The sequence below is a fragment of the Schistocerca americana genome, chromosome 1 (assembly GCF_021461395.2).
Source record: "Schistocerca americana isolate TAMUIC-IGC-003095 chromosome 1, iqSchAmer2.1, whole genome shotgun sequence".
NCBI classification, from domain to species: Eukaryota; Metazoa; Arthropoda; class Insecta; order Orthoptera; family Acrididae; genus Schistocerca; species Schistocerca americana.
In genome coordinates, this window is record NC_060119.1 from 478419057 (window position 1) to 478445520 (window position 26464).

The following is a 26464-nucleotide window of genomic DNA, read 5'->3' on the forward strand; positions in this document are numbered from 1 at the left end:
GCTTTACTGTTCATTGAGACACTTTCCTGTTTAGCAGCTACAAGTATTTATTTCTCTGCTTCAGATTTTCAGGGCCATCTGATTCAGTGTTCCTTACAGTGAAGGTGCTCTTCAAAGTAGGACTGATCGATAGCCGTGCCAACAGTATTACATTTGTGCAACATACTGTAACCTCACACTTTACAGACAAATGATATCAAAATACAATTAAATCAATACTCATATATTTCTGAAAGTAATTATACAAAATATAATACAGGAAATTTTAGAAACAATATCAAAGGAGTACAGTGAAACATTTATGTTGTCATATATCCAACATTCACAAAATGTTTAGAGACAAGCCATCTGTGGCCGTATACAGTGCTTCAATTACACTTTACTGTGATAGCTTACATGAGAACAAAATTTTATTTAAAGGCCAAAAATAAATGCATGAAAAAATTAAAACTACAAGGAACCAAATGACTGGTAAGAACAATAAAGAAAACTCACTCATGCTACAGATAAAATCACTATACACAACAAGAGTTATGAAAATACTTCTTTATTATAGAACAGTCACAATATTTTTTCAGGGCACTAAGCCTTGCAGTCCACTACAACAGTCCGAGAACTATCACATGTGTCCAACATTATGAGAACTGAAACACAACTTCCTGAACCACGAGTTCCATCTAAAACAAAAAAAAAAGGGGGGGGGGGTTATTTAACTTTTCACAATTTTCTATATCACATTTTCTGCAACATATAACTTTAAAAAATCTTGCAAAAAGCACACATAACTTAAAAGGGTAGGAGCATCACTTACAAAGAGCAACTATCACCTCACTGCTGCATACACAGCAGTCTGACCTGAGCCAATGTCAGTCAAAATGCTCGTTAGTTCGCTTAACAGATCTGTGCCATCCTCCAGAGATCGGCGGTACAAATTTTTACACTGCTTTGCATGTTGACCTTCTGTCCTGCAATAACATTCCAAAAAAATTGAGTTCAAAATAGTGAGAAGATAGTGGGGAAAATAAAAACATGCAGAAACATTTTTAGAAAACTTTAACAAATTTGTTGCTTTTATTTACAGCCATATTGTGTTTCAATGTTTTATTTTATGGAAAGTAACTGCTGGCCAGGGAAACTAAACATCTGACAATCCAGTCTGCTTTAAGGATTTATTTATTTTTGGGAATGGACAAGAATCAGATGTCCAGCAAATATGGAGGTTATGGCATCAATATCATATTGTTTTAGGCCAAACATTCACAAACAAGGAACAAATGGTGAGCAAATGCATTACTGTGGTGCAGAAGCTAGGAGCAGTTTTATCACAAATCCAGCCAATATTCCTGATTGCTTCATGCAAGCTGTGCTGCACTTGTAAGTAGCGCTGCTTCATGAGTCGTTTGTTTATTATGAATGAGAAAGTGCCTTCAGATTGAGCTTTCGTACACAAATTTTACGAGTTTTAGTCTCTGCTATAGTCTGTTACAGTTTTTGTTCTCTCTGCTCACATTATAATGTGGTATTTTTTACATCCTTCTACATACACACACACACATTTGCACTCTTCAGTCAGTTTGTGGAATTTGTTGTTGGTTCATATTTTATGATAAAACTCACGTATAGTGCTTCTTGTTGCCACATGACTCTGATTCTGTATTCTCTGGTTAAGCTGTCATTCATTATGGCTGATGTGTTGTATAACTCTAGGTCAATCTCCTTTTTCCCCGACATGGTCATGTGCAATATGGTCAGTGTTGAAATCTAATGTTTTCTATAAAATAAGACTGTTTTGTGAGTTCATATATAAGTCATAATAGTACTGTTTCTCCTATTCCTAGTATTCATTCCATAAACATCATATTAACTTTTTCTGTTCTTTTCTTATCACCTATTTTGCGTTTTTCCCATACAATCTCCATTCCATAGGTTATCACTTGAATAGTGTTAGCAATATGCTTGTCAATATATTGGTTACATTCGGATTACTGTGTGAGACTCTGATGGCTGCTGCTGCTTCCTGAATTTGCATGCCAAAGTATTTTGCTGTTGTCTGTAATATATAGTGCATTTAAAATTACTTGTGACTTTTGTAAATTGGCTCAACAGAGGTAACTTGACATTGTTGCCCAGACACCAATGGCGAGCTGGCTTTCCCTGTCAAGCCACTAGGGGTTTGTTTAAAAAAGCTTCCTTGTCGCCACACCATGGACAAACAGTATGAAGTGGTGTCACGCGTTAAGATGCATTTATGTTTGTCAGCTCTCATCGTGAAGTATTTTTTGGAACTGAAGTGTTCTGCAATGGTCGCTTGTTGTGAATGAGTGTTTCTGTATTTGTGTTGCATTAATAATAATAGTGCAGCATATCTGAAAATGAGATTCACAATAAAAGACATCATCCGAGGCTACATTCTCCCGCTGTGAAGATATCAAGCATTGGAAGAGTAATTTCAATTTGTGCACAAGGCTGTAAAAGTGTGTGCTCTGTGCACAGTTATTCTGAAAACGACTGCAATAGTAGCAGTCCAATTTTAGACATTAAAAGAGTGGTTGACAGAGCAGCTGCTGCACTTAACATTCACTGACCTATGGTGCTGAGAATTGGGAAGCAGAAGGAAAGAGGAGACATGAGTGATGAAGCAACACTACTTCACTTTTTGGCAAGAAAAAAATGTTGACAGATGGGTAACCAGTATCGACACTTGCCAGCATGTGTATACTTACTATCAGTACAAGGAATACCCTACTATGAATAAATTTCTTTTCAGCCGAAAGAAGCAGAGCTGTTCAATGGGAGTATGTCATCACTTCAAATTCGCCCTCACGGGCTTCGTTTCTGGTAAGAAAAGTTTTCATCTTGGACATTTATCACCTAGAAAAGTGACACAGTAGTCTAGAGAGGCTGATACCTATGTGCCATGAGAAGCATTTTGTTCAGAGACATTGTGTGGCTGCAAAAGACCTGGCTCAATGCGTATCATACATTGTTAAAGCAAAGTGGTGGATGGACCACACAGGACAAGGAACGAAATCACAGTTAGGAAATCGTGGCAGTAAAACTGTCTTTCATGCTGCCTCTGCTCATGGCTTCATTAAAAACTGTTTATTGCTGTTCCATTCCAGAAAGCAATGCGATTATCATGAGGAAATGAACACCAAAGTTTTCATGAAGTGGTTTTCTAATGTTCTGCAGCAAAATATTTCTCATAATTTGAACAATAGTAATGGACAATGCGCCATGCCACTCTTTTGTGGTACATACAGCTCCAACTATACAATGGAGGAAAGCAGATATTCTGTTCTGGGTGCAAAGAAATGTTCCATCGGATAAAGCTGAATGTGGCATGAATTAAGTGGAGTTAATGGAACTTGTAGCACTGTATTGGCCAGAAGCTCCATGCTACCAAGTCAAAGAACTGGCTAATGCTAAAAAACGTAAGTGTAATCCAGCTTCCTCCATATCATGCTCATTTAAATGTAACTGAGAATGTATGGACCCAGTTGAAAGGTAGCAATGCAGGTTGCACCCAGAAAGATTGAAATGCTGAAAAAAGAAGCCATTGCAAATATTATCCCACAGGACTGATCTAGGCTTGTGATCCATACAAAGAAGGTAATTGAAAAGAGATGGATTCACGAAGGACTGCTGAAAGAACAGGTTGAAGACATGGTCATTTCTGTCAGCTCCAGAGACAAGTTCTAGGTCAAAGGAAGAGGAAAATGATTACATGGGGCAGATGTAGATTGAAATATAGATACATCTTCATCTACATACATACTCTGCAAGCCACCATACAATGTGTGGCAGAGGGTATCTTGTATCACTACTAATGACTTCCTTTCCCCGTTCCACTCACAAATAGAGCAAGGGAAAAGTGACTGTCTATAAACCTCTGTACAAGCCCTAATTTCTCTTATCTTCATGATACTTACATGAAATGTATGTTGATAGTAGCAGAATCATTATGGAGTTGCCTTCAAATGACAGTTCTCTAAATTTTCTCCATGGTGTTGTCCAAACCTAGCAGTAGCAAAATTAGTAGCTCGCCTCTGAATTGCTTCGGCATCTTTCTTTAATCCTGCCTGATGTGGGGTCCCAAGCACTCAAGTGATACTCAAGAATGGGTCATACTATTGTCCCATAAGCAGCCTCCTCTACAGATTTACTACACATGCCTAAAATCCTTCCAAAGAACCAAAGCTGACCACTAGCCTTCCCTGCTACAAGGGGTGCTCAATAAGTAATGCAACTTTTTTTTTCTAGGGCAGTTTCAGTTTAAAAAAATGTGTATTTGTTGTGGGTGATTGTGGAACTTTCCTGCTTCAGCTCTTAAAGTTTCATGAAGCTCCAACAGGTGGTGGCACTATATGTAGTCTCCAAAACGGCATTTTTGGTGGAAAACAACAGTATCGATCACAGATATTCACAACCACTTGCAGAATGTCTAAGGAGGCCTGGCAGCATACAAAAGCACAATGAGTCACTGGCCAAGGCATTTGTCATCATCGCAAAAAGGGATTGCAAACCTGTCCGATCTCCTGTGTGCCAGCTGGACGCATGTAGCTGTTATTCCTGGCAGACATTCTCATTCAAGGTGATCAATGGATCACAATCAAACACCTCACTGCTCAAATGGACATCCCTGTTGGTCTGCAAACCTGAGAAGAGCTCACAAAACTTCATTGGAGTGTTCTTCCTCATCCACCCTACAGCCTGGATCTCACAACTTCAGATTTCCATCTATTTGGCCCAAAGAACGGTACACTCCATGAGAAGCAATACGTGGATGGTTGGGAGGTTATTGATGCAGCAAGACACTGGCTCCACTGTGGACAAGTAGACTGGTACCATGTGGGTATACAAGCCCTACTAGTAGATGGCACAAGCGTGGCACAAGAGAAGATTATGTTAAAAAATAGGGCTCTGTGGGGAATAATACGGTCAACTGGAATCCTAAATAAACAAACCTGCTTTCAGAAAAAATATGTGTTGCATTACTTATTGAATGCCCCCTTGTACAATCCTTACATGCTTGTTCCATTTCTTATTGCTCTGCAACATTACGCCTAGATATTTAATCAATGTGACTCTGTGAAGTAACACACTACTAATGCTGTATTCTAACATTATGGGCTTCTTTTTCCTACTAATCTGAGTTAACTTACATTTTTCTACATTTAGAGCTAGCTGCCATTCATCACACAACTAGAAATTTATATGATATTACAGTTCCTTATTATGATGCAAAGTTTGCATCATAATCAGCAGCAACTGAACAGCACTGCTGCGTGGCGTGAGTAATCAGCGCGGGCCAGGGCACTGTTGTCACTATGTGTTTTGCTGTCCGTATTACTATAAATTGATAAAATAAATATCACATTTGACTAATCTGGGACCCCTCAATTGTATGGGCATGTAAAATCCCACTTTAAAAACCATTTAGCTACTAACAGGAAACAAACACCCACCAACACTGTGTATCGCATGAAAGACCCGATAACCAGTATTTCTTTGGGGTGACTCCAGCTTCACATTGCAAAATCTAAATTGAAAATATCTGTATAAACCTCAGAGAAAATATACCTGATGAACCATAGTAGAGACACCCTGTATAAAGCTTCCATACTCTTCACCCAATTCCATCAAAAACTGTAACAACTGACAGTGGAATAATGAGCACAACTTCACAAAATATTACTATTTGTACTACCAATTTCTTCATGTGCTCTATGCCTACAAATTTAGCATGAGGTGCTTCTTTATGTACGAAACTCCTCTTTTGATTATTGTAATTTTTTGCTCTTTGACTGTCAACTAAAGCTTTAAATTCTTTCTGTATGATACTGATGACATTGTAATGTCATTTCATAGCAAATTTCCAGTACCCGTGATTATGTAAAATCATAACAGATACTCAGAGTTCTCATTCCTCTCTTCCGTCATTCTCATTTATTTTTAAAAGCTTGTGATGATAGATTACTGAAGTGCCTCTTTTTGTGCAAACAGCCACTGGATCTGTAAATGTATTCCATGCTATGAACAAACAGCAAAGAGTAAACAGCACAGACACCATGACTTTCCCAAACTGAAAGAGTCATGCCAACCAAAAAACACCACACTGCAATACTAAATGAAATGTCACACTGCTTGAACCCTTCCAATGAGGACTGAGTACAGCAAGATCGGCTGAGCCTCAGCCCACACATCCGCCTCGTGTGTGTTTTGGCACACCATAGCTGACCCTGGTATAGATGCTGAACAGTATTAGAGTCACAGGGTCTCCTTGAAGAACTCCATTTATCTGCATCATTTTCTCTGAGATTTCAACATTGTTGTTTATTTGAATAAGATTTCATTGACAAGATTCCTTGGTTGATCTCACTAGCAAGTCTCCCTCTCTGGTCATTCCTTTCATTTCTCCAGTAAATCAAACATGATTTTCATATCAATGACAATTGTGTAGCTCTTTCCCCTTTGGTGTCTCGGTGTACCTGTAAGTATTTCACTGCATATACCATGTTCCTTTCCTTCAGAAATCTAAACTGGTAGTCTGGGATGCTCCCCTCAATTATGTCAAGTATTTTCAGAAATACTTTGAAGGAACTGTGTCCCTTCCCTGTCTGCAGGCATTTGTTAATCAGGTCTTTCCACAGTCAATGGAACCTTTAAGACGTTCCATTTATATGTTGCCTTGACCCGCCACTTTCTTGTTCCTTCCTCCTTTAGTTGCTTCTCTAAGTTCAGCTAAAGTTGTATGTGGTCTCTGTTGCTTCCATTTCATATGCCTCATCTTTTTCTGTTTATTCAATATTTCCAAGAAATGTGTTTCTCATTTCTTCATGTGGATGTCTCCCATTGCAGATGAGACTTTCTTCCTCACTGGTATGAATGGATCTCATTTTGCATCCACTGCTAATTTTCTTGCCTCCTCCTTGATATAGTCTGTTCTTTTTCTTTTAATTGTAGATTTATCTTTCCCTTTTTTCTGCAGACATGATTTATTCTGTCTGTAAAACGTGTGTTTTTGCTATGTATAGTGCCTGCAGTGTTTCCTTTCTTTTCTTGTACTTTTCTTGCTCAAACCATTTTTGTGCCTCTGTTCTTCATTTGACTTTTATGACTCCCTTTATTATTTCTGCGTATACAGGTTGTATCATAATTAATGGCGTAAACGCATACAGTTGAAAGTACATGATAGTAGAAGCAAAAAAGTCTGACTAAACTTACGGTCGAAAACGCATACCTTAAAAGTTACGAGCAATTTTTCATCTTTGATACTGTGAAGCAAATCTCTTCTACTGCAAGCTCTTTGCTTTCCATATTTTGGGAAATGGTAATGTGGACCAAAACAAGAAAAAAAATGTCCAGTAAACATGTGCTCTAAAATGCATACCTTAAGAGCAATGAGCATGTGCTCATCTTCGCTTCTTGGAAACACAACTCTTCTAATGAACAAATGCTCATAACTTTTAAGGTATGCATTTTAGAGCAAATGTTTACTGGACTTTTTTCTTGTTTTGGTCCATCTTACTATTTCTCAAAATGTGGAAAGCAAAGAGCTTGCAGTAGAAGAGATTTGCTTCACAGTATTGAAGATGAAAAATTGCTCATAGCTCTTAAGGTATGCATTTTCGACCCTATGTTTACTCAGCCTTTTTTGCTTCTAGTACCGCGTACTTTCAACCGTACGCGTTTACGCCATTGATTATGATACACCCTGTATCTTCATGGCTCCCTCCAGTTTGCCTTCTTCTATTTGTACCCTTGCTCTCTAGATCTTGTCTTCGTTTTCCTCTATTGTTACTTATTGTATTCTCCGGGAGTACATATCTGGTCCAGTTGCTTTGTTTATTGGTTGTGGTGCTTTGACGTGGAAGCTTGTCATTATGGGGATATGTATCCCTCCAGAGCCTGCTGCTAAAAAAGCACACTCCTCCTGATTTGTTTAGCTTTAAGTTTCCACTGATCTGCAACAGTATAGACCATCTGTCAGTGCCCATTCATCCTAACTAATAACCTGGTGGTAATCGTACCAATGTAGAAGGCCAAGCAGTGCTCATAACAGCTGATACATGATGCATCATTTCACAGGTGGCTCTCCCTTTGATAGTATACATTTTGTCAGTTACAGGGCTGGTAGAGGTGGTAGCAGGAGGATGCATAGGACAAGTTTTACAATGGGGACAGTCAGAGTGGTGGGTGCCACAGGGTAGGGAAATAGGGGTGAAGGAGCATACAGCCCCACCAGAATACTGTGGAAATTGGGGTGGGGGATGAAAAGCGATTCTAGGTGTGGTGGGCAAAATGTCAGACACAATGGATCTCATTGCAGGGCATGATTTCAGGAGGTCACAGCCTTGTTGAAGTAACTGATTAGTACTTTCAAGACCAAGATAGTACTGTGCAACAAGAGATTTAGTCTTAAGTTGTTTTTTGGTGGGATTATCAAAACCAAGACTGGATTCGGTGGCTCGAGAGACTTGCTTTTGAACTAGGCTAGTGAGCAATTACATCCAGTGAAGACTGAGGTGAGAACAGTAGGGTTCTGCTGTAAAGAGTCTGCATCTGAACAAATATATTTGTCTTGGATATGAAGGCTGTATGGGAGGGAATGTTTGACATGGAAAGAACAGAAACTGTCAAAACATAAGTACTGTTGCTTGTTTGTAGGTTTAATGCAAATAGATGTGTGTAGCCGACGCTCGATGAGGATGAGGTCAACATCAGAGAAAGTGGCATGGGATTCAGAATAGGACCATGTAAAATTCGATTTGGAGAATGTATTTGGAAATTCAAAAAATTTTAATGTATCAGCTCCACCGTGACTTCATATGCCAGAGATGTCATCAATGTATCAAAACTAAACCAAGGCTGAAGACTTATGGATACCACAAAAGCCCCCTCCAAGAAACTCACAAATAGGATGGCACAGAAAAGAGCCATCCCGGTTCCCATGGCAGTGCCCCTCATCTTCTTGTGTCATCTGTCTTCTCCTAAAAGGTAAAGTAGCTGATTAAGGTGAGAAGGAAGGATGTCATAGGTATGGAATCAGGTGGGCAGGTAATTTTCAGCTGCAGACGGCCCGTGTATGTGGGCAATATTGGTACACAGGAAGGTGGCATCAATTGTGACAACCAAGGCATGCATTGGTAGTGAGTTGGACACAGATTTCAGACTATCTAAGAAATGGGTGGTATTGAATATAGGCGGGGAGTCTTCATGCTATAGGTTGCAGGTATTGATCAACCAATGCAGATATAAGTTCATGAGTGCTTTGAAATCAGCTGTGATGGTACAGCCAGGGTGATTGGCTCTGAGGATCTTAGGAAGACAGTACAAGGTGGGAGTGCAAGGTTTTGGTAGGATAAGTAGTTCCCACTGATTGAGGTGTTAGTGCTTGTTAGGTGCCTGTTGTTTCAAGGAGGGAATGTAGGTCAGTTTGTATCACAGTGATGGGATCTTGACAGCATAGACCATTGCTTATATACTCCTGTCAGTCAGGCACCACAGTGGTAGATCCCGTGACCGCTGTGAGGATAATGATGGGGTAATCTGTTTTTAGGGAACACAAGGCCTGGAGTTTTGCAGAGGACAGGTTAGGGTCATGTTGTAGGAAGCTGAAAAACAGTTGTGAAGCAATGCTGAATGTTAGTCTATACCACGACAGTAGTGATCTTGGTGCCTGTTCCACTACATGTGTCATCTGGATTCTCCCCCCAACTGCAGTTTCTCAGAACTCCACAGATGGGAACTAGCATTACAGCATGTCCTTGGTTCTTGTTATTCACTTGGCCTAAATTTACATTAATTTCTTTGGACTCAGGTCTCTTTTCAGCAACTATTCATTTTTTTCATTCCCTTTTAGTTCTCTCTGTCTCCCCCCCCCCCCCCCCCCCTCCTCCTCCATTTGTCTATTACCTATAATGCACTTAGCTTTTATTAACTTCTACATGATTTTTTTGTCAGCAGTCACTATCTTACTACCTTGTTTATTTCTCTATCTTCCACCTGCATGCTCTCGAGTTTTCAAAACTTGTCCAGTGCAGTCCCCAACAATCAGTCTCCTCCTCATCCCGTCCAGTGAATCTCTCCTGACCCGGAATTCCAGGTGACTTCTCCATAACTCTCCCCCATTTCCTAAACATTGCCAGACCTTTTGCTTCATCCCCGTTTATTTCCCTTCAGCTGTTCAGCCAGAAGAAGGAGCCACTATCTCCAAAAGTTTGCACATCTCCATAACTTTTTTCTGTCTTTTCTCCTGCTACCGCTTGGCGAATAGTTCTTTTATCTATCCAATTATATTATATTTTCATAAATTGATTTGTTTCCATTCATATATTAATCCACGATGAAAGATATTTCTAACAACATCAAAAAGATAACAAAAGATGGTATAAAGAATGCAGCACAAAAATGACTGGATCACTATAAAGAGACACTGATGTGCCAGATAGATTAAACTTCACCAAGGAGGTGGGCATATCAAATGAGGTAACACTAGATCAAAGAGGAGAGGGGAAACGATGGAAAGCAGGGAACAAGAGAAGTTTACACAAACATAAAGAGGCTATGGAGACCATGAATCCGAACTTGACCCGAACACAAACAAGAGAGCAATCATGACCAAAGGAGGAAACGTACTCACGAGAATATGAGAAATATAAATAAACTGTCAGAAGGAGCAGACTGGAAAATGATATATCTAGGAGAAAGGAGACCACAAACAAGACAATACAGACACACTGCAGGATCCAAGAAACAAGACTGAGAGCTACAAGTTGCAGAAAAGTTTGCCTGGCTCTGCAGGCAACACCAATACAAATGATATAACAAAATTAGAAGAGAAAAGCAATATTAAAAAGAACTCCACACTTCAGAAGAGAGCAAAGCCTTCAATGTTAGCTTCCCATTCAGTTATCTAGAAGACACAGAAGAAATGGACTTCTGAGGCCAAGGTATACTCATCAGTGGACACAACTTTCAGAGATACAATGAGGAAACTGGAGGAGAGAGAAAAAGAATTTTCGGTGATACAAGGAGGACATGGAAGGGGAGAGAGAAAATTGTTGTTGTGGTTTGGTCTTCAGTGTGCAGACTGGTTTGATGGCACTCTCCATGCACTCTATTCTGTGGCAGCTTCTTCATCTCCAAATAACTACTGCAACCTACATCCTTCTGAATTTGCTTATTCTATTCATCTCTTGGTCTCTCTCTACCGTTTTTACCCCCAAACTTGCCTCCAACACTAAACTGGTGATTCCTTGACATCTCAGAATGAGTCCTATCAACTGGTCCCTTCTTCTAGTCAGGTTGTGCCACAAATCATCCCCCCCCCCTTTCTAGTCAGGTTGTGCCACAAATCATCCCCCCCCCCCCCCCCCGCCAATTCTATACAGTAGCTCCTTAACTGTTATGTGATCTCCCCATCTAATCTTTAGCACTCTTCTGTTGCACCACATTTCAAAAGGTCCTATTCTCTTCTTGTCGAAACTGTTTACTATCCATGTTTCACTTCCATACATGGTTACACTCCTTACAAATACTTTCAAAAAAGACTTCCTATCACTTAAATCTATATCTGATGCTAACTAATTTCTATTCTTCAGAAACACTTTTGTTGCCATTGTCAGTGCACATTTTGTATCCTGTTACTTTGTCCTTCATCAGGTATTTTGCTGCCTAAATAGCAAAACTACCTACTACTTTTTGGGTCCCATTTTCTAATCTAATTTCTCAGCACAGTCTGATTTAATTTGATTACATTCCGTTATCCTTCTTTTTCTTTTGTTGATGTTCATCTTATATGCTCCTTTCAAGACATTATCCATTCCATTCAACTGTTCTTCCAAGTCCGTACCTGTCTCTGACAGAATTACAATGTCATTGGCATACCTCTTATTATTATTATTATTATTATTATTATTTCTTCTCCCTGGGCTTTAATTTCTTCTCCAAAATTTTCTTTGGTTTCCTTCACTGCATGCTCAAGGATCAAACTGAATAACATTGGGGTAGACTACAGCCCTGTCTCAACCCTTTCTCAACCACTGCTTCCCTTCATGTCCCTCGACTCCTGTAGCTGCTGTTTGGTTTCCGCACAAGTTGTAAATAACCTTTCACTCTCTGTATTTTACCACTGCTACCTTCAGAATTTCAAAGAGTGTTCCAGTCAACATTGTCAAAAACTTTCTCTAGGTCTACAAATGCTATAAATGTATGTTTGCCTTTCCTTAAGCTATCTTCTAAAAGAAGTCGTATGGTAAGTATTCCTCACACGTTCCCACATTTTTCCAGAATCCACACTGACCTTTCCTGAGGTTGACTTCTACCAGATCTTCCATTCAACTGTAAAGAATACGTGTTAGTATTTTACAATCATGACTTATTAAATTGATAGGTCAGTAATAATCACACATATCAGCACTTGCATTCTTTGGAACTGGAATTATTATGTTCTTCTTGACGTCTGAGGGTATGTCATCTGTCTCATATATCTTGTACACCAGATGGAAGAGTTCTTTCAAGGCCAGCTCTCCCAAGGCTATCAGTCGTTCTGACAAGTCATCTTCTCCTGGGGCCTTGTGTCCTCTTACTCTTTCAGTGCTCTATCAAATTCTTCTTGCAGGATCATATCTCCCATCTCATCTTTGTCTACATCCTCTTCCATTTCTCTAATATTCCCTTCAAGTATATCTCCCTTGCATAACCCTTCTATATACTCCTCGCACCTTTCAGCCACCCCTTTTTTGCCACCCCTTTTTGCCACCAAAGCTCTTGATATTCATATATCTGCTTCTCTTTTCTGCAAAGGTTTCTTAAATTTTTCTGTAGGCAGTGTCTATCTTCCACCTAGTGATATATGCTTCTAAATCCTTACATTTGTCTTCTAGCCTTCCCTACTTAGCCATTTTGCATTTCCTCTCAATCTTGTTTTTTACACATTTGTATTCGCTTTTGTCTGCTTCATTTGCTGCATTTTTATATTTTCTCCTTTCACCAATTAAATTCCGTATCTACTGTGGCATCCAAGGATTTATACTAGGCTTTTTTTTATTTATTTTTTATTTTTTTTTTAATCTATTTGATCATCTGCTACCTTCACTGTTTCATCTCTCACAGTTACCCATTCATCTTCTCCTGTATTCCCCAATTCTCACCAATCATTGCCTAATGCTCCCACTGAAACTCAACAACTTCTGTTTCTTTCAAGCTTATCCAAGTCCCAGATCCTTAATTTCCTATCTTTTTGCAATTTCTTCAGTTTTAATCTACAGGTCATAACCAACAGATTGTGGCCAGAGATCACATTAGCCCCTAGAAACATCTTACACTTTAAGGTTTGGTTCCACAATCTCTGTCTTACCATAATATAATCAATCTGAAACCTTCTAGTTTCTCCAGGTCTCTTCCACATATATAACCTTCTATCATGATTCTTAAACCAAGTGTTAGTGATGATTAAATTATACTCTGTGCAAAATTCGACCAGGTGACTACCTATTTCCTTCCTTTCCCGCAGTCCATATTCACTTACTATTTATCCTTCTCTTCCTTTTCCTACTATCAAATTCCAGTCCCCCATCACTATTAAATTTTCGTCTCCCTTAATTATCAGAATAATTTCTTTTAGCTCATCATACATTTCTTCCATCTTTTCATCCTCTGCGGAGCTAGTTGGCATATAAACTTGTACTGCAGTGGTGGGTGTGGGTTTCATGTATATCTTGGATACGATATTACATTCACCAAGCTGTTTGTAGTAGCTTACCCGCATTCCAATTTTTTATTCATTATTAAATCTACTCCTGCATTATCTCTATTTGATTTTGTATTTATAACTTTGTATTCACCTGACTACAAGTCCTGTTCCCCTGCCAGGGAACAACTTCAGTAATTCCCACTATATCTAACTTCACCCTATCCATTTCCCTTTTCAAATTTTCTAACCAATCTGCCTGATTAAGGGATCTAATGTTCGACACTCTGATCTGTAGAACACCAGTTTTGTTTCTCCGGTGACAAATCCTCCTTATAGTCGCCACCTGGAGATCCGAATGGGGGATTATTTTACCTCCAGAATACTTTACCCAAGAGAATGCAATCATCATGTAACCACACAGCAGAGCTGCATGCCCTCAGGAAAAAACTATGGCTGTAGTTTCCCTCTTCTTTCAGCTGTTCGCAGTACCAACAGAGCAAAGCTGTTTTGGTCAGTGTTACAAGGCCAGATCAGCCAATCATCCAGACTGTTGCTCCTGCAACTACTTGAAAGGCTGCTGCTCCTCTTTCAGAATCATACATTTGTCTGATAAAATTACCAACAAGAAAAGAGTATCACACCAAAATAAGAGCAAGAACACACTATTACAGAACATCAAGGGAATGAAAAATGCACATGATTTTTTGTCAGTGTATGTTACTGTGGCCTCTGTGGTATTACTAATCAACACTAAAGGGTAGAGAGAACAAAGGCACGTTTCCATTCTTAAAAACTGTGCATTTTATTATGGTCTTGGAGGTGACTTGCCTGTCATTCTGCACTGTCAAAATTCATGGTCCACAGCTTAGTTTTTAATCTGCAATATTCACAAACTGTCTGCAGTGCATGTGCTTCACAATCACAATGTAGATAAGTGGAAAGTCTAAGATCCTCCACAAATGAAAATTACCCACCGCAAACTGACACCTGCAGTTTGTTTAAAAGAGGTGCTAGGTATTACGGAAGATTCTCCCCCCCCCCCCCCCCCCCCCTCCCCCACATGCGAGATTCCACAGTGTGGTGGTGATGGTGTAAAAGGAGAAATGGAACTCCTTCAAAGGCATTTTGGAGGAGTATTTCAGTATGAGTGACCCACAGTCTCTAGTGGCTCATTACAAATAGCATTTCACTTGATTTCATGCTCTCATCTATCATTGTATCTGTAGCACACTGAAATATCTGCACAACAATGCAAATGTTGATGGTATGCACCATCATGTATATTATTTGGAAACAAATTTGTTCCTTTCCCTCATGATAATAGCTGCTGACAACAGTAATATCCACTTTACTCTTCACCCTCTTGCTTATACTGGGTATTGCTCAGTTGTGTCTCGGGTTTGTCTTTCTGTAACATTTAGTTGTATGTTAACAGTTCTACACAGCAGAATAGATAAGTTTACCGATGAAGAGTTGGCTGAAGGAATGGTTTTGCACCGGTCTGCAATTAGCCCCTAAGTACTTATTTTTGAACCAAAGTTTGCTAAGTACTGCACCCAGGGCATCATGTCACAAACAAATGTATGTTGTATTTGCTGAAGAGAGGATGTTAATAAGGTAACAAACACAATACAAGAGAAGCAAAAGATGCTAGTGGAGCTGTTCCCACAGCAACAATGCCACAGCACCATACTTTTGCAAATGAGGATTGTTACACTACTCCATGCCTTCTCACTGTTATGAGGGTGTTTTCACAGAAAAAATGGTAACTGGCGTAACCAACCAAAAAAATCACAATTACATGAATACTCTGTAATGAGCCAACAAAGATCATGGATCTCGTGAACCAAAATGCTCAGAAAGCATCTCTGAATAACATCAAAAATTTTGTTGTGGAGTTCAGGTTTATCATGTATAGCTTTACTGCTCCTTTAGTGGTCTTCTGCTCGGACAACTCACATGTTCAGTGAATCAACTGCAGGTCCTATACCATTTTGAATTTCATTTCAAATTTAACAAGTGTGTTTGCAATGCATTTTATAATATTTTCATATATGGTTCTAAAATAATACAAAACAAATACTGAAAATATGGCTTGCAGAGAGTAAGTGATGAATCAAACAGAAATAAAATACTTACTCTTTTTTTGTTTTTGAAATGTATATCTTAGTGAGCTTGAGTAACACATACTGAAGGCGCTCTTTCAAAAGCTTCAGCAGCTGCTGTTCTTCAGTCCTCTCAGCACTGTCCTCCTCTTCAACAATTATTCCCTCATGGCTTTCTTTGTTTCTTTCTTCATTTTTTTCATCAACATGAGTTTTTGTTTTCTGTTGCTGCCGCTGAACACTTTCTTCGCAGGTGCCATTTTCAGCTGCAGTTTTTGCAGCATTGTTGATTGTTAAATGGCTGTTCACTTCTCCTTTGTAGGAGGTCATTCTTTCTGTCATTATCAATAGAATTGGCAAACACTGCTGCATAAGTTCTAATGCTGTCTGATAGTGTTTCACTTTTCCACCAACAGTAGGAGTTCCTACATTAGTGGAAAAATAAAATTCACTCAAATGAAAATCACAGCAGTTGCACAGTTCTAAAACAGTTACAACCATATTCAAAAGTATATTACAAAAATAAAAAAATTTATTTGAGAATGATAAATAACATGAAACAAACCTTCTGCTAAAAATTCGCAAAGAGCAATGCGTTCCAGCTGCACACGTAAGAAATCTGAAGGATGCTCGAGCTGCAGAAGCAGAGCACTGGCCTTTTCATAATGCATTCTTGACAGTTGTAATACATTTCTACGCTTTGCATCATCTGCACTAAGTGACCTGAAGAACATACAAATAAGATAAAAAAACTCCCTGACAGTAGTACCACCAAAGTGTTTGTCAATTTTGAAGACCTGGACTTAATTCTAATAAAATAGGGTAATTAACAACTGTTCAAATGTATAAGAATAAGTGCACACATTATCTTTCTAACAAACTCATTAGTCTGACACCTTAATTTCTCTCATGTGTACTTGTGTAGAGGCCTGAACATCACATTGGCATCTGAAATGTGAATACTTAAAATGAATAGATATTCAAAATCAAAATGATCTACAACATCGAACTCAAACACTATGAACTGAAACACTGAATCTTAGGTAAGTATAGAAGATTTCTCTACTAAGATTTTGAACATGACTGTGCTACAGCAACTGTGCATGCAACAGCTTCAGTGCATTAGAAATAACAGCCAACCAGTTGCAAAAACACAAGCTTATTAAACCCTGAACTTGGTTTCCATGGTAGTCTTCTACAGATGATTTAGTATGTAAAATCATACTATCTATAGTCAAAGTGGGAATCATCAGCTCTTTCTAGTACATGTTATCCAATCACCATTTTATAATGTATTTATATGGTGATTAAGTGGATAAAATGTCAACAACTCCCACTCTGACTATAGGTAATGTGATTTTACTTCCTACATCATCTGAAGAAGACTGTTATAAACCATTGAAACCATGTCAAGGCTTAATAAACCTGCATTTTTGCAACTGGTTGGTGTTACTTCCAATGGACAGAATGTCTTTTCTAGTTTATAAAAAGAGGGGTGGGGGGAGGGGCAGGGGTTATGCAATTTGAAAATAAATTATTTTTAATTTGGTTTAAATCCATATCATTGACTTAATAGTTTAGTGAAATGGTTTAAAGCCTTGCATTCTCTTTCTCTCAACAACAAAGAATGTTTTCTGGAATGACACAAAAGGTCTAGTGATTGACTGCTTAAGGGAAGACCACACACACTGAAAAATGACAATTTAATCTTTGTTTCTGTTCAACACTGTCTTGTTGACCTCTATGGTCATGAGCAAACAAAATGTGAATAAGGATATGACATGATAATGTACTCATAATTTACAAATTTGACAAAAAAGGCAATTTAGGGTGAATATTGAATTCCGCTCACAATCTCTCTGCTGGGATGGACTTGTAATTACAAAGATTTTAGCAACACTGAACAACAAGTTAGACAGACAACACAGTAAAGACAAATTCTGTCTCAAAGGCAAAAACTAAATACTATGTCACAAAAGCAATTGCTGTTGTGGACAACACCCTACCCTCTCTCCCTTCCCCCTTTTTTTCAGAAAAACAAAACACACCAGAAGTTTTAAATTAGGCATTACAGCAGGTATGCACCTCTGGTAGAAACTCACAATAGACAAAACCATCATATCTTGCCTTGAGCTTATGAAATGAAATAGAAAATAATGAATTCTCTGAGCATGGAAGTGCTGAGTCATTGAATCTGTCTCATGGAAGCTGCAGAACTACAGCGAGGAAGTAACTGGCAATTTGGACACTCCATGGAAAATGAAAGGCCAACTGAGAGCCACATTTTGGACTATCTATAGCTTGCAGGCGTGAGTAACAGTGACATTTCTTCACACTGCTGCTGCATACTCCAATTGTGAGTGTATGAGGATTTTATACGTAACTACACAGATTCCTGGCAGTGGTTCGGTGTTTTAAATGCCAGACTACAGGTTGAGGTCTGGAGTTCAGTAACTTATCAGTCCTAGGAGTTATACCTGTCACTTACCACTTCGTTGAACCCTAAACAGTCTTTGTTAATTTGAAAAATACCTAGTTACATGAAGGTTCGGAGTCCACATTAAATTGTAGGTCCCTCTATAAGTGGATGATTCAGTCAAATGACAGTTTAGAGGAAGGCAAGTGTGTAACATCTCCGATAAGGAAGTGCCTAGTTAAGAGCTCTTGCTGTGCAAAACAGCCTTCAGGTTGATGACAACTTTACCTATCTTTAAAAAAAAGAAAAAAAAAAAAAAAAGAAAAAAAAAAAAAAAAAAAAAAAAACACATTTAATAGGTTCCTTACAGTAGTTATGAAACAATTCAAATCTGCGGATATGTTAGTTATTTCTTGTAGAATATCAACAATTCACTGTAAAATGCAGGATTGGGAAGGGGGGTTCACCATTTACACCATCATGAGCACCTAAGTTTTGTGTCTATATGGATTTTGGAAATATTGTACTTAAATTATATTTTTCTAATATTCTGTCACAGGCTTATAAGATAAAGGTAATTTTCAACTTTTCCTTAAGCAATTTATGGACTTACATGTAAGTGTGGCCAGAACACTGCAAATAATGTCACATTTGAAGGATTGTAAGACTAATACTTTGCATGACTTTCTGGGAAGTAAAGGTCATGCGGGTTGCATCCTGATACAGAGTTTTACTTTGACTTGTGTTCACCAGGACAGCTAATACAGACAACATTTCAATACGTCAAGTTAAAACAAATTGCAACAGTCCCAGCAGACGTCATAAATATTCATCTCTCAGACTGCTTGCAACAAACTATGGTACTACAACACAATACTGATTTTAAACTAACAAAAATACATGAGCAATAGTATACATTGTCTGATATCACTGTACTAAGCCTAAGTTTAAGACACAAATTTTGGGATTTGTCCATTTGGGTCAACAACAAATTGAAAATATTCTTAAAAGTTTATGGTTGGCACATACACAATAATATCTGGTTAAAAAACTGAATTTGTATAGAAAGAGACACTTACAATCGGAAAAAGTAGAGTTATACAACAAAACTAAATAGCTGAAACTATGTGTAGCTTTTACAAATACAGTAATGTAGATATATCTAGGAAGGCAGAAGATTGTAAATTTCAGGTACTATTTCAGTATCTTGCTGTTCTGCAGTAAATCAAATGTGATTAAATGCAACCAAAACTAAAATTAATAACATATATTTAATGTTTAACAATAAGTTTATGCCTTCCTTGTTAGCAATCCTTTTTACTTATTATTTTATAGATGCTGTTAACATTGATAATTATGTGAAACAATACACACAATAGTGATGACAAGAGTTCAGCAATGAAGCAAACTGTACAGCCAAAATTAAATATATTGAACCTAGATACAATGACATCCTGTCTGTATGAATTTTTTCTTCATTCCCTTCCCTTGAAAGCCCAAAACTCTGATACTTCATAGAACACCCAACAGTATATCGAAGTTTATGGAAGACTTGAGAAGGGCAGATTTTACCTCTACATATTGAAGTTCAGTGGACAAAACTCTTCATATTGAAGTCACCTCTATATATCAAAGTCTGCCATAAAGTACCTCTGTATACTGAAGTGTCACAAACAGGGAAATCCCAGTCCCTCCCCTCCCTGCATTGATGTGTCAGTGAGATCTGTATCTCGTTGCACTTCACACACCCTACATGCAGGTGCGATTTTAGGGCAGTGTTTGCTTCAACTGAGTGTGAGCTGTAAGTGCCAGCCCTGAGGTCTAGGCAGAAATGTCTGACAACTGCTGAAAAGCAAAAGTTAATTGACAAATGAAAGTAGGAGTGAAGAAAAACAAAGACATAGCTGCAGAGTTTGGGATTCCAGCAAGCTCGATTTTGATAATAATCAAGACTGAAGACTGCATGATTATCACAGATGAAGGGGGAGATCGGGAATGACAATGAAAGGCTGAGTTTACAGGTTAGAAGAGTGTTTAGTGCAGAAGTTCCAACAATAGGGGAACAATAACATGAACATTCGTGGACTTATTTTGAAGGAAAAGGCAGATTATTTTGCAGCAGCATTGAGATATGGTAAGTATCGTACAAGTAATGGGTGATAACAAAATATTTCAGGGAACACAGGGTATTGTTTTCCAAAGAATAAATGGGGAAAGTGCCAGTGTAGATAACAAAATCTGTGATGAGCAAAAGTTCAAACTACAGAGGATCCTTCAAGATTACAAGCCAGATGATGTTTTTAACGCAGACTAACTTGGGAGTTTCTCATAAATGATTTTGATGCATGTGCAGAGTGCTTGCAGTGCATTGTGTTTTCTGAATCAGAGCAGCTCATCATCGGTCTTTGATGGCTCGCCTGGGGATGAGTGGCGGGTGCCCACTTGAGGGATCGTGTGATGAATTGGGCGATGTCTGACTGCAAGCCCAAAATTTGAACATTTAGTTCAGTGGGAAAATTTTAAAACTCACAAAATATCTAATGTCCATCCTTTATCCTCTCACAGGCAACTGTTGAAAAAAAAAACTAGTTGTACTAATGACAGCCTAACAATACATTTAGTCTCTTATGAAGTTTATCATGAAGAACCAGTCATAATTAATAAATAATATGACATTCATAAATATAACAGAAAGAATAAAAATAAGCTTTGCTTTGCACAGTCTTTCCTTATCTAAGCACTTTAAAGGAGCAAAGTGTGCAGCCATAAAAAACTGGACTGCTTCCACTGTGAATTGGAGGTTTTGATAGGTAATAAAAACAGTTTTAAAAACAATTGAAATAATTTCTATTTGATAATCCATTTTGTTATATTGTAGAATTTATGTATAGGTGGTATCTGTAAATACTGGGGTTAAAGTAAAGGTTAAACTAAAAACCCTGTTGTGTAAATAGTCAAGTGCACCCATATTTTGACTGACAGAAGGTATAATAGTAATAAATATGCAGTCACAGTTTACATCACAGAAAGTTATCCAAATAGTGTCCACAAAACACATAAATAAGTAAATTAATTAAAAGTGTAAAACCATATGGAATTTCTGGGAAAAAGATTAGTCTTATACTGGTTGATCAGATGCATCATGCCAGAATACCTCTCTTGTTTGCCTGGTTGTATGTTGGCAAACATTATTATGAATCAACAAGGCTCCTGCACTAAGGATTCTGTACCTCTTTATGTGAATACATTGTTATGGTTTCCAGAATTGGTAGGTATATGTCTAGTAATGGGTTGATGATTTCTTATTCATAAAGTGAAAGTTTCCCATAAACCTCTACTGCTGCTACTCTGACAGGTCACCATTGGCGAGGGATGCTTGCACACGCAAGGAATGCTTGCACAGTGCACTCTTCCACATAGTCATTTTGATGACTTCAAAAAATAATTTGCACCAGTTAACGCTGCACCTGCTTGCTAATGACATGGAGACCATGTGCTAGACAGAGCTATTGTTCAATTTCAGTGGCCGTTACATTGTTGGTACTCAAAAACATTATGAGAGACATAACTCTGCAGTTGACATCAGAAGTAATTTAAGATATTATTTTCAGATATTTCAGCAGCAATATTGAATGTTCTGGAACTTGTGTAACTGACACAGACAGATGTAGAACATAGTAGCTAAACGTTTCACTTGCTCGCATATATGTACACATTGATGCTACATCTAACTCCCGATACATAGGAGGCCCTGTACAGTACTGGTTATTTACTGTTTGTCATTTAATGTGTCAGTATTATTTACACTGATATCTGTGACCTCGTGTGATTTATTAGAGTTGAGAAATACACCTTCATTTTTTGGTTCAGTGGAAGAAAATGTGTTCACAGATGTTAAAATATAATTTTACAAGTAGAACCCTAACGATACCAACAATATTTTTGAAGTTGTTTGGTGATATTTCCTCACAATTTTGAAATAAGAATCTTGGTTTCTGGTTGACTGGTACAGAATAATTGCATTTCATGTGATTTTTATGCTCATAATTTGTTTTGTACTGAAAATATCTGCACAACAGTGCATATGTTGACAATATGTGCTGTGTGTCTTGTTTCGAAACAAACTTGTTCCATTAACTCATGGTACTAGCTGTTGTCAACAGTAATGCCTAATTTACTCTTTGTCCTCAAGTTTGCATTCAGTACTGCTAATTACTGTCTTGGAATTGTTTTTCTGGTAGTGTTAGTTGTACATCAAAAAGAACACACGGCTGTATGGGTAGGTGTACTGATGAAGAGTTGACTGATACGCATCTCGTGTATGGGTTCACAGAGTGCAATGGAAGAACTGCGTGATGACACTTTGCTGAGCTGTTCCTACAGTGGTGGCAGCCACATTGTAGTACTTTCCATCTGGGAGTAGTTGCATTACTCTGTTTTTTGTGTTGTTCATTTTGATGACGGTGTGTTACAAGCTTCTGTCTGTTGTGAAGGTATTATTGTAAAAAAGAAGATAATTGGTGTAATAAACCAAATAAATCATAATTACATTATTATGCTGTGATGAGCCATTAGAGATAAAAGTTTCTTAAACCAAAATACTCATTAAATGTCCCTGAACATCTCCTACTTTTGTCTGTGGAGTTCGAGTTCAATCTGTATATGTAAAGCTGCATTTCACTGTTATGTTGATCAAAATTACGTTTTTTTCCCTGTGAGTAATATCTTTGTCACTTAGACCTAGAGCTTTCACAGTGCGTAGTAGGAAGATAAATACTTATATGTAAATCTATATTTTTGCTTTATAAAATTCCAGAATAAATTAAAGTGAGGAAATTTTACCCTTTGGGGTGCCACAATCTATAAAGATGAGCAAATATTTATATGGTTGTGTAATTTGAAGAAGTTGCATCTTGCACTGTAAAAATTAGTGTTACAGTTGATGACACCGAACTTCGCTCTTTTTGCAACCAAGCTTTCGAAGAAGTAGTAATGCATGTATGAAGATTAGGTGATGCCTCTTTGAATTTGAAAATCTTGCTCTGTCAAGAACATAAGGGTGGCTCACTTTGTTTACTATAACAGAAGCTCCAAATCCTTGGTGATAAAAAGAACAGAGAAAGGAAATAAAAGTAGAATGAAGTAATGCGTCCAAAGGAAGTGGTAGTTGAATCTGTCTCAGGTGTCACATACTTTGATTAAAGCCATATGCCATAAATTAAGATTCAAACAATGGAAAATCCAGGATGGAATGTAACAATACTATGTAAAGCTCTACTCAACATGTAGCGGAGATTCTGAGTCGCATATAGGCACTACAAAAAGACTGTCACAATATAAGCTTTTGGCCATCAAGGCGTTTGTCGAAAATAGATGAGACGCACACACGCACGCACGCGCACGCGCACGCGCACACACACACACACACACACACACACACACACACACACACACACACACACACACACACAAAACTGCAGCCTCTGGCAGCTGATAAATTAAGATTCAGTAGATTCTTCTTTCATCACAATTTTCTGGGGTATGAGTCAGAAATTTGTACAGATCAAATATATGTGTCCACTTCTATATTTGAGGCTAATCAAGTCTTACTGTCATGTGGAGCACCTGGGTTTGGATTCCAAATTTCTAAGAAGTTTCCTTCGTGAGGAACTTGGTGCTTTTCTCCTTGTGAGGAAAATTGAGTGCTACTAGAAGGAAAAATAGGAACTTTAATGAAGAAACACAAGCATTAGCATTCAGGAGGGTGATATGTTATGGATGTACAATGATACCACAGCCAAATGCTGACACACTGGTCACGGAGGTAATGACAGTGCCACGTAAAGTGCCCTCCGCCACACACCGTTGGGTGGCTTGCGGAGTATAAATGTACATGTACACGTACAATATCTTCCACAAAAAACTTTGACTTTCCAAGGAGAAAAATGTCGCAGAGGCATGCTAAGCAAAGATTGTGTTGTCATTCCGTTAGCAGCAAATATGACTAGTGCAGAAAAACTCAAGCCACTTATGACTGGAAAACCTGTTTGTGGACAACTGCAGTACACAAAATGCTGTCCCTCCATTAAAATAAGTGACATTACTATTTTTAGCACCGAACACTACGTTAAAACTGCAACCCTTAATCAAGGAATAATTAAGAACACCAAAGAAAACTAAAGGTATGAAGTGGTCTGAATGACAGTCTGCAATATTGATGATCATCATCAATTTTTCTGAACATGTGGATTTTCAATGACAGATGAAAATAGGCAGCTGGTGGGTTTCATACTTAAGCATGTAAAATCTTAGTTTGATTCTGACAACGTTTTAAGGGAATTTTAATTTAAGTTTTTATTTTATACAGTACTTAGAGGAGACACCTATTGTCAGAATCCTTCAATCCGAATGGACGAAATTGGTGACTCACTTTAACACTGCCCAAGTTCGTTTTGAAGATCTTGTAGATGTGGACAATGATGTTACAGTAGCAAAATCACAAGCAGAGGCCAAGATCGTTGGCTGTGTGAAGATAGCAAATGAAAAAGAAGGCAGCAACAATGACGAAGAGGAAGGGGAAGAGGGTGAGAGGGAGGTCGAAGAAACACCACCAGTGACGGCCAGGCAGGCCAAGGCACCTCTCAACATAATCAGAGCAAGTGTGAGAAGATAGAGGATAATGTGTTCTCAGCAATCGTAATCACAGACACTGAAACTGACTCAAAGCTGATCAAAAGTTTAAAGTGAGCAAAATTACAGATAACTTTTAGAGCCAATGATTACTGGAAATTTTTATATACGTACTTCATATTCTTTTATGGAACTTAGTTTTATTATGACAAAAATATTCTATTTTAAACTTATAAATTGTTGCTGTACATACTTGGTATTCTTTTATGGAATTTAGTTTTATTATGATGAAAATATTTTATTTTAAACTTATAAATTGTTCCAGAATGAGATTTTCACTCTGCAGCGGAGTGTGCGCTGATATCAAACTTCCTGGCAGATTAAAACTGTGTGCCCGACCGAGACTCGAACTCGGGACCTTTGCCTTTCGCGGGCAAGTGCTCTACCAACTGAGCTACCGAAGCACGACTCACGCCTGGTACCCACAGCTTTACTTCTGCCAGTATCTCGTCTCCTACCTTCCAAACTTTACACAAGTTCTCCTGCGAACCTTGCAGGGCACACAGTTTTAATCTGCCAGGAAGTTTCATATCAGCGCACACTCCGCTGCAGAGTGAAAATCTCATTCTGGAAACATCCCCCAGGCTGTGGCTAAGCCGTGTCTCTGCTATATCCTTTCTTTCAGGAGTGCTAGTTCTGCAAGGTTCGCAGGAGAACTTGGAAAATTATAAGTGGGCTAGCATATTAGGAGATTTCCAGCATGGTTTCACAACCAGTTGGAGCATTACACCAACACCAGCAGAGTTCGCATATTTTGTATTAGAAAGGATAAACAAAAAACAACAGGAGTATTCTTGGATGTCTCCAAAATTTTTGACAGAGTTCACCATGATTTACTTTTAGCAGAACTTGCCAACAACTGTTTCAGTGGAAAAACCATGATATTACATTTAGAAGATAGAAAACTGTGCTCTGAAACTACATATCATAATGGAGAAGAAACAGAAAGTAAAAAGGTAATAACAACTCGTAGATGTCAAGGGGTTACAATGTTCTTGGTGCAATTGACAGAAATCCTCCCTCATGATGGTCTCACATGGTCTACCAGATCCTTGATGATGTGTATGCCAACCATTGTCGCATACCAACTCCCCAAAAATCTGGATATTGCATGATTTGACTAGCCAACCAAACGGAGGACTGTAATGAAGCCCCAATCAAATTCTGGCTGGTGCTTATAACACTGTCTCACATAAGTGTGTGGTGCCTCCATATCTTTTATTGTGGTCACTGAACGTCTGACGCTGTTCATTCCCAGCAGGCCCAGTAAGAACAATAATGCTCTCTGGTCGCCATCCTATGTATCACAGAGAACTCCAACTCTAATCACTTACAACCCTACCAATTGTGTGTATGTGTCTTTGACTTGTTAAGGGTCTGCTGTGTGGGCCCCCTTTGAAGTGGTTGTACCGCCTCTTTATCCATAAGATGCTCATGGCATCAGTTGAATTTTGCGAATGGTTTCTATGCGGGTATCACCAAGCTTTCAGAAAAATTTGATGCAATATCTCTGCACAATTTGTTCCATCGTTTTACAACTTGCAGGAATCCGAT

General features: G+C 38.4%; 1 protein-coding gene across 1 annotated transcript in view; it reads right to left on the minus strand.

The window, feature by feature from the left end:
• Window positions 1-207: 207 nt before the first annotated feature.
• The window catches only part of LOC124604130 (erythroid differentiation-related factor 1), a 235027-nt gene continuing 208770 nt past the window's right edge, over window positions 208-26464 (minus strand). Inside the window, exons 17-20 of the mRNA XM_047136452.1 lie at window positions 16370-16527; window positions 15839-16229; window positions 812-965; window positions 208-677 (exon numbers count right to left, since the gene is read on the minus strand). Coding sequence (XP_046992408.1) covers window positions 824-965; window positions 15839-16229; window positions 16370-16527 — 691 coding nt within the window. The 3' untranslated portion in view covers window positions 208-677; window positions 812-823. The remainder of the gene's footprint in view (window positions 678-811; window positions 966-15838; window positions 16230-16369; window positions 16528-26464) is intronic.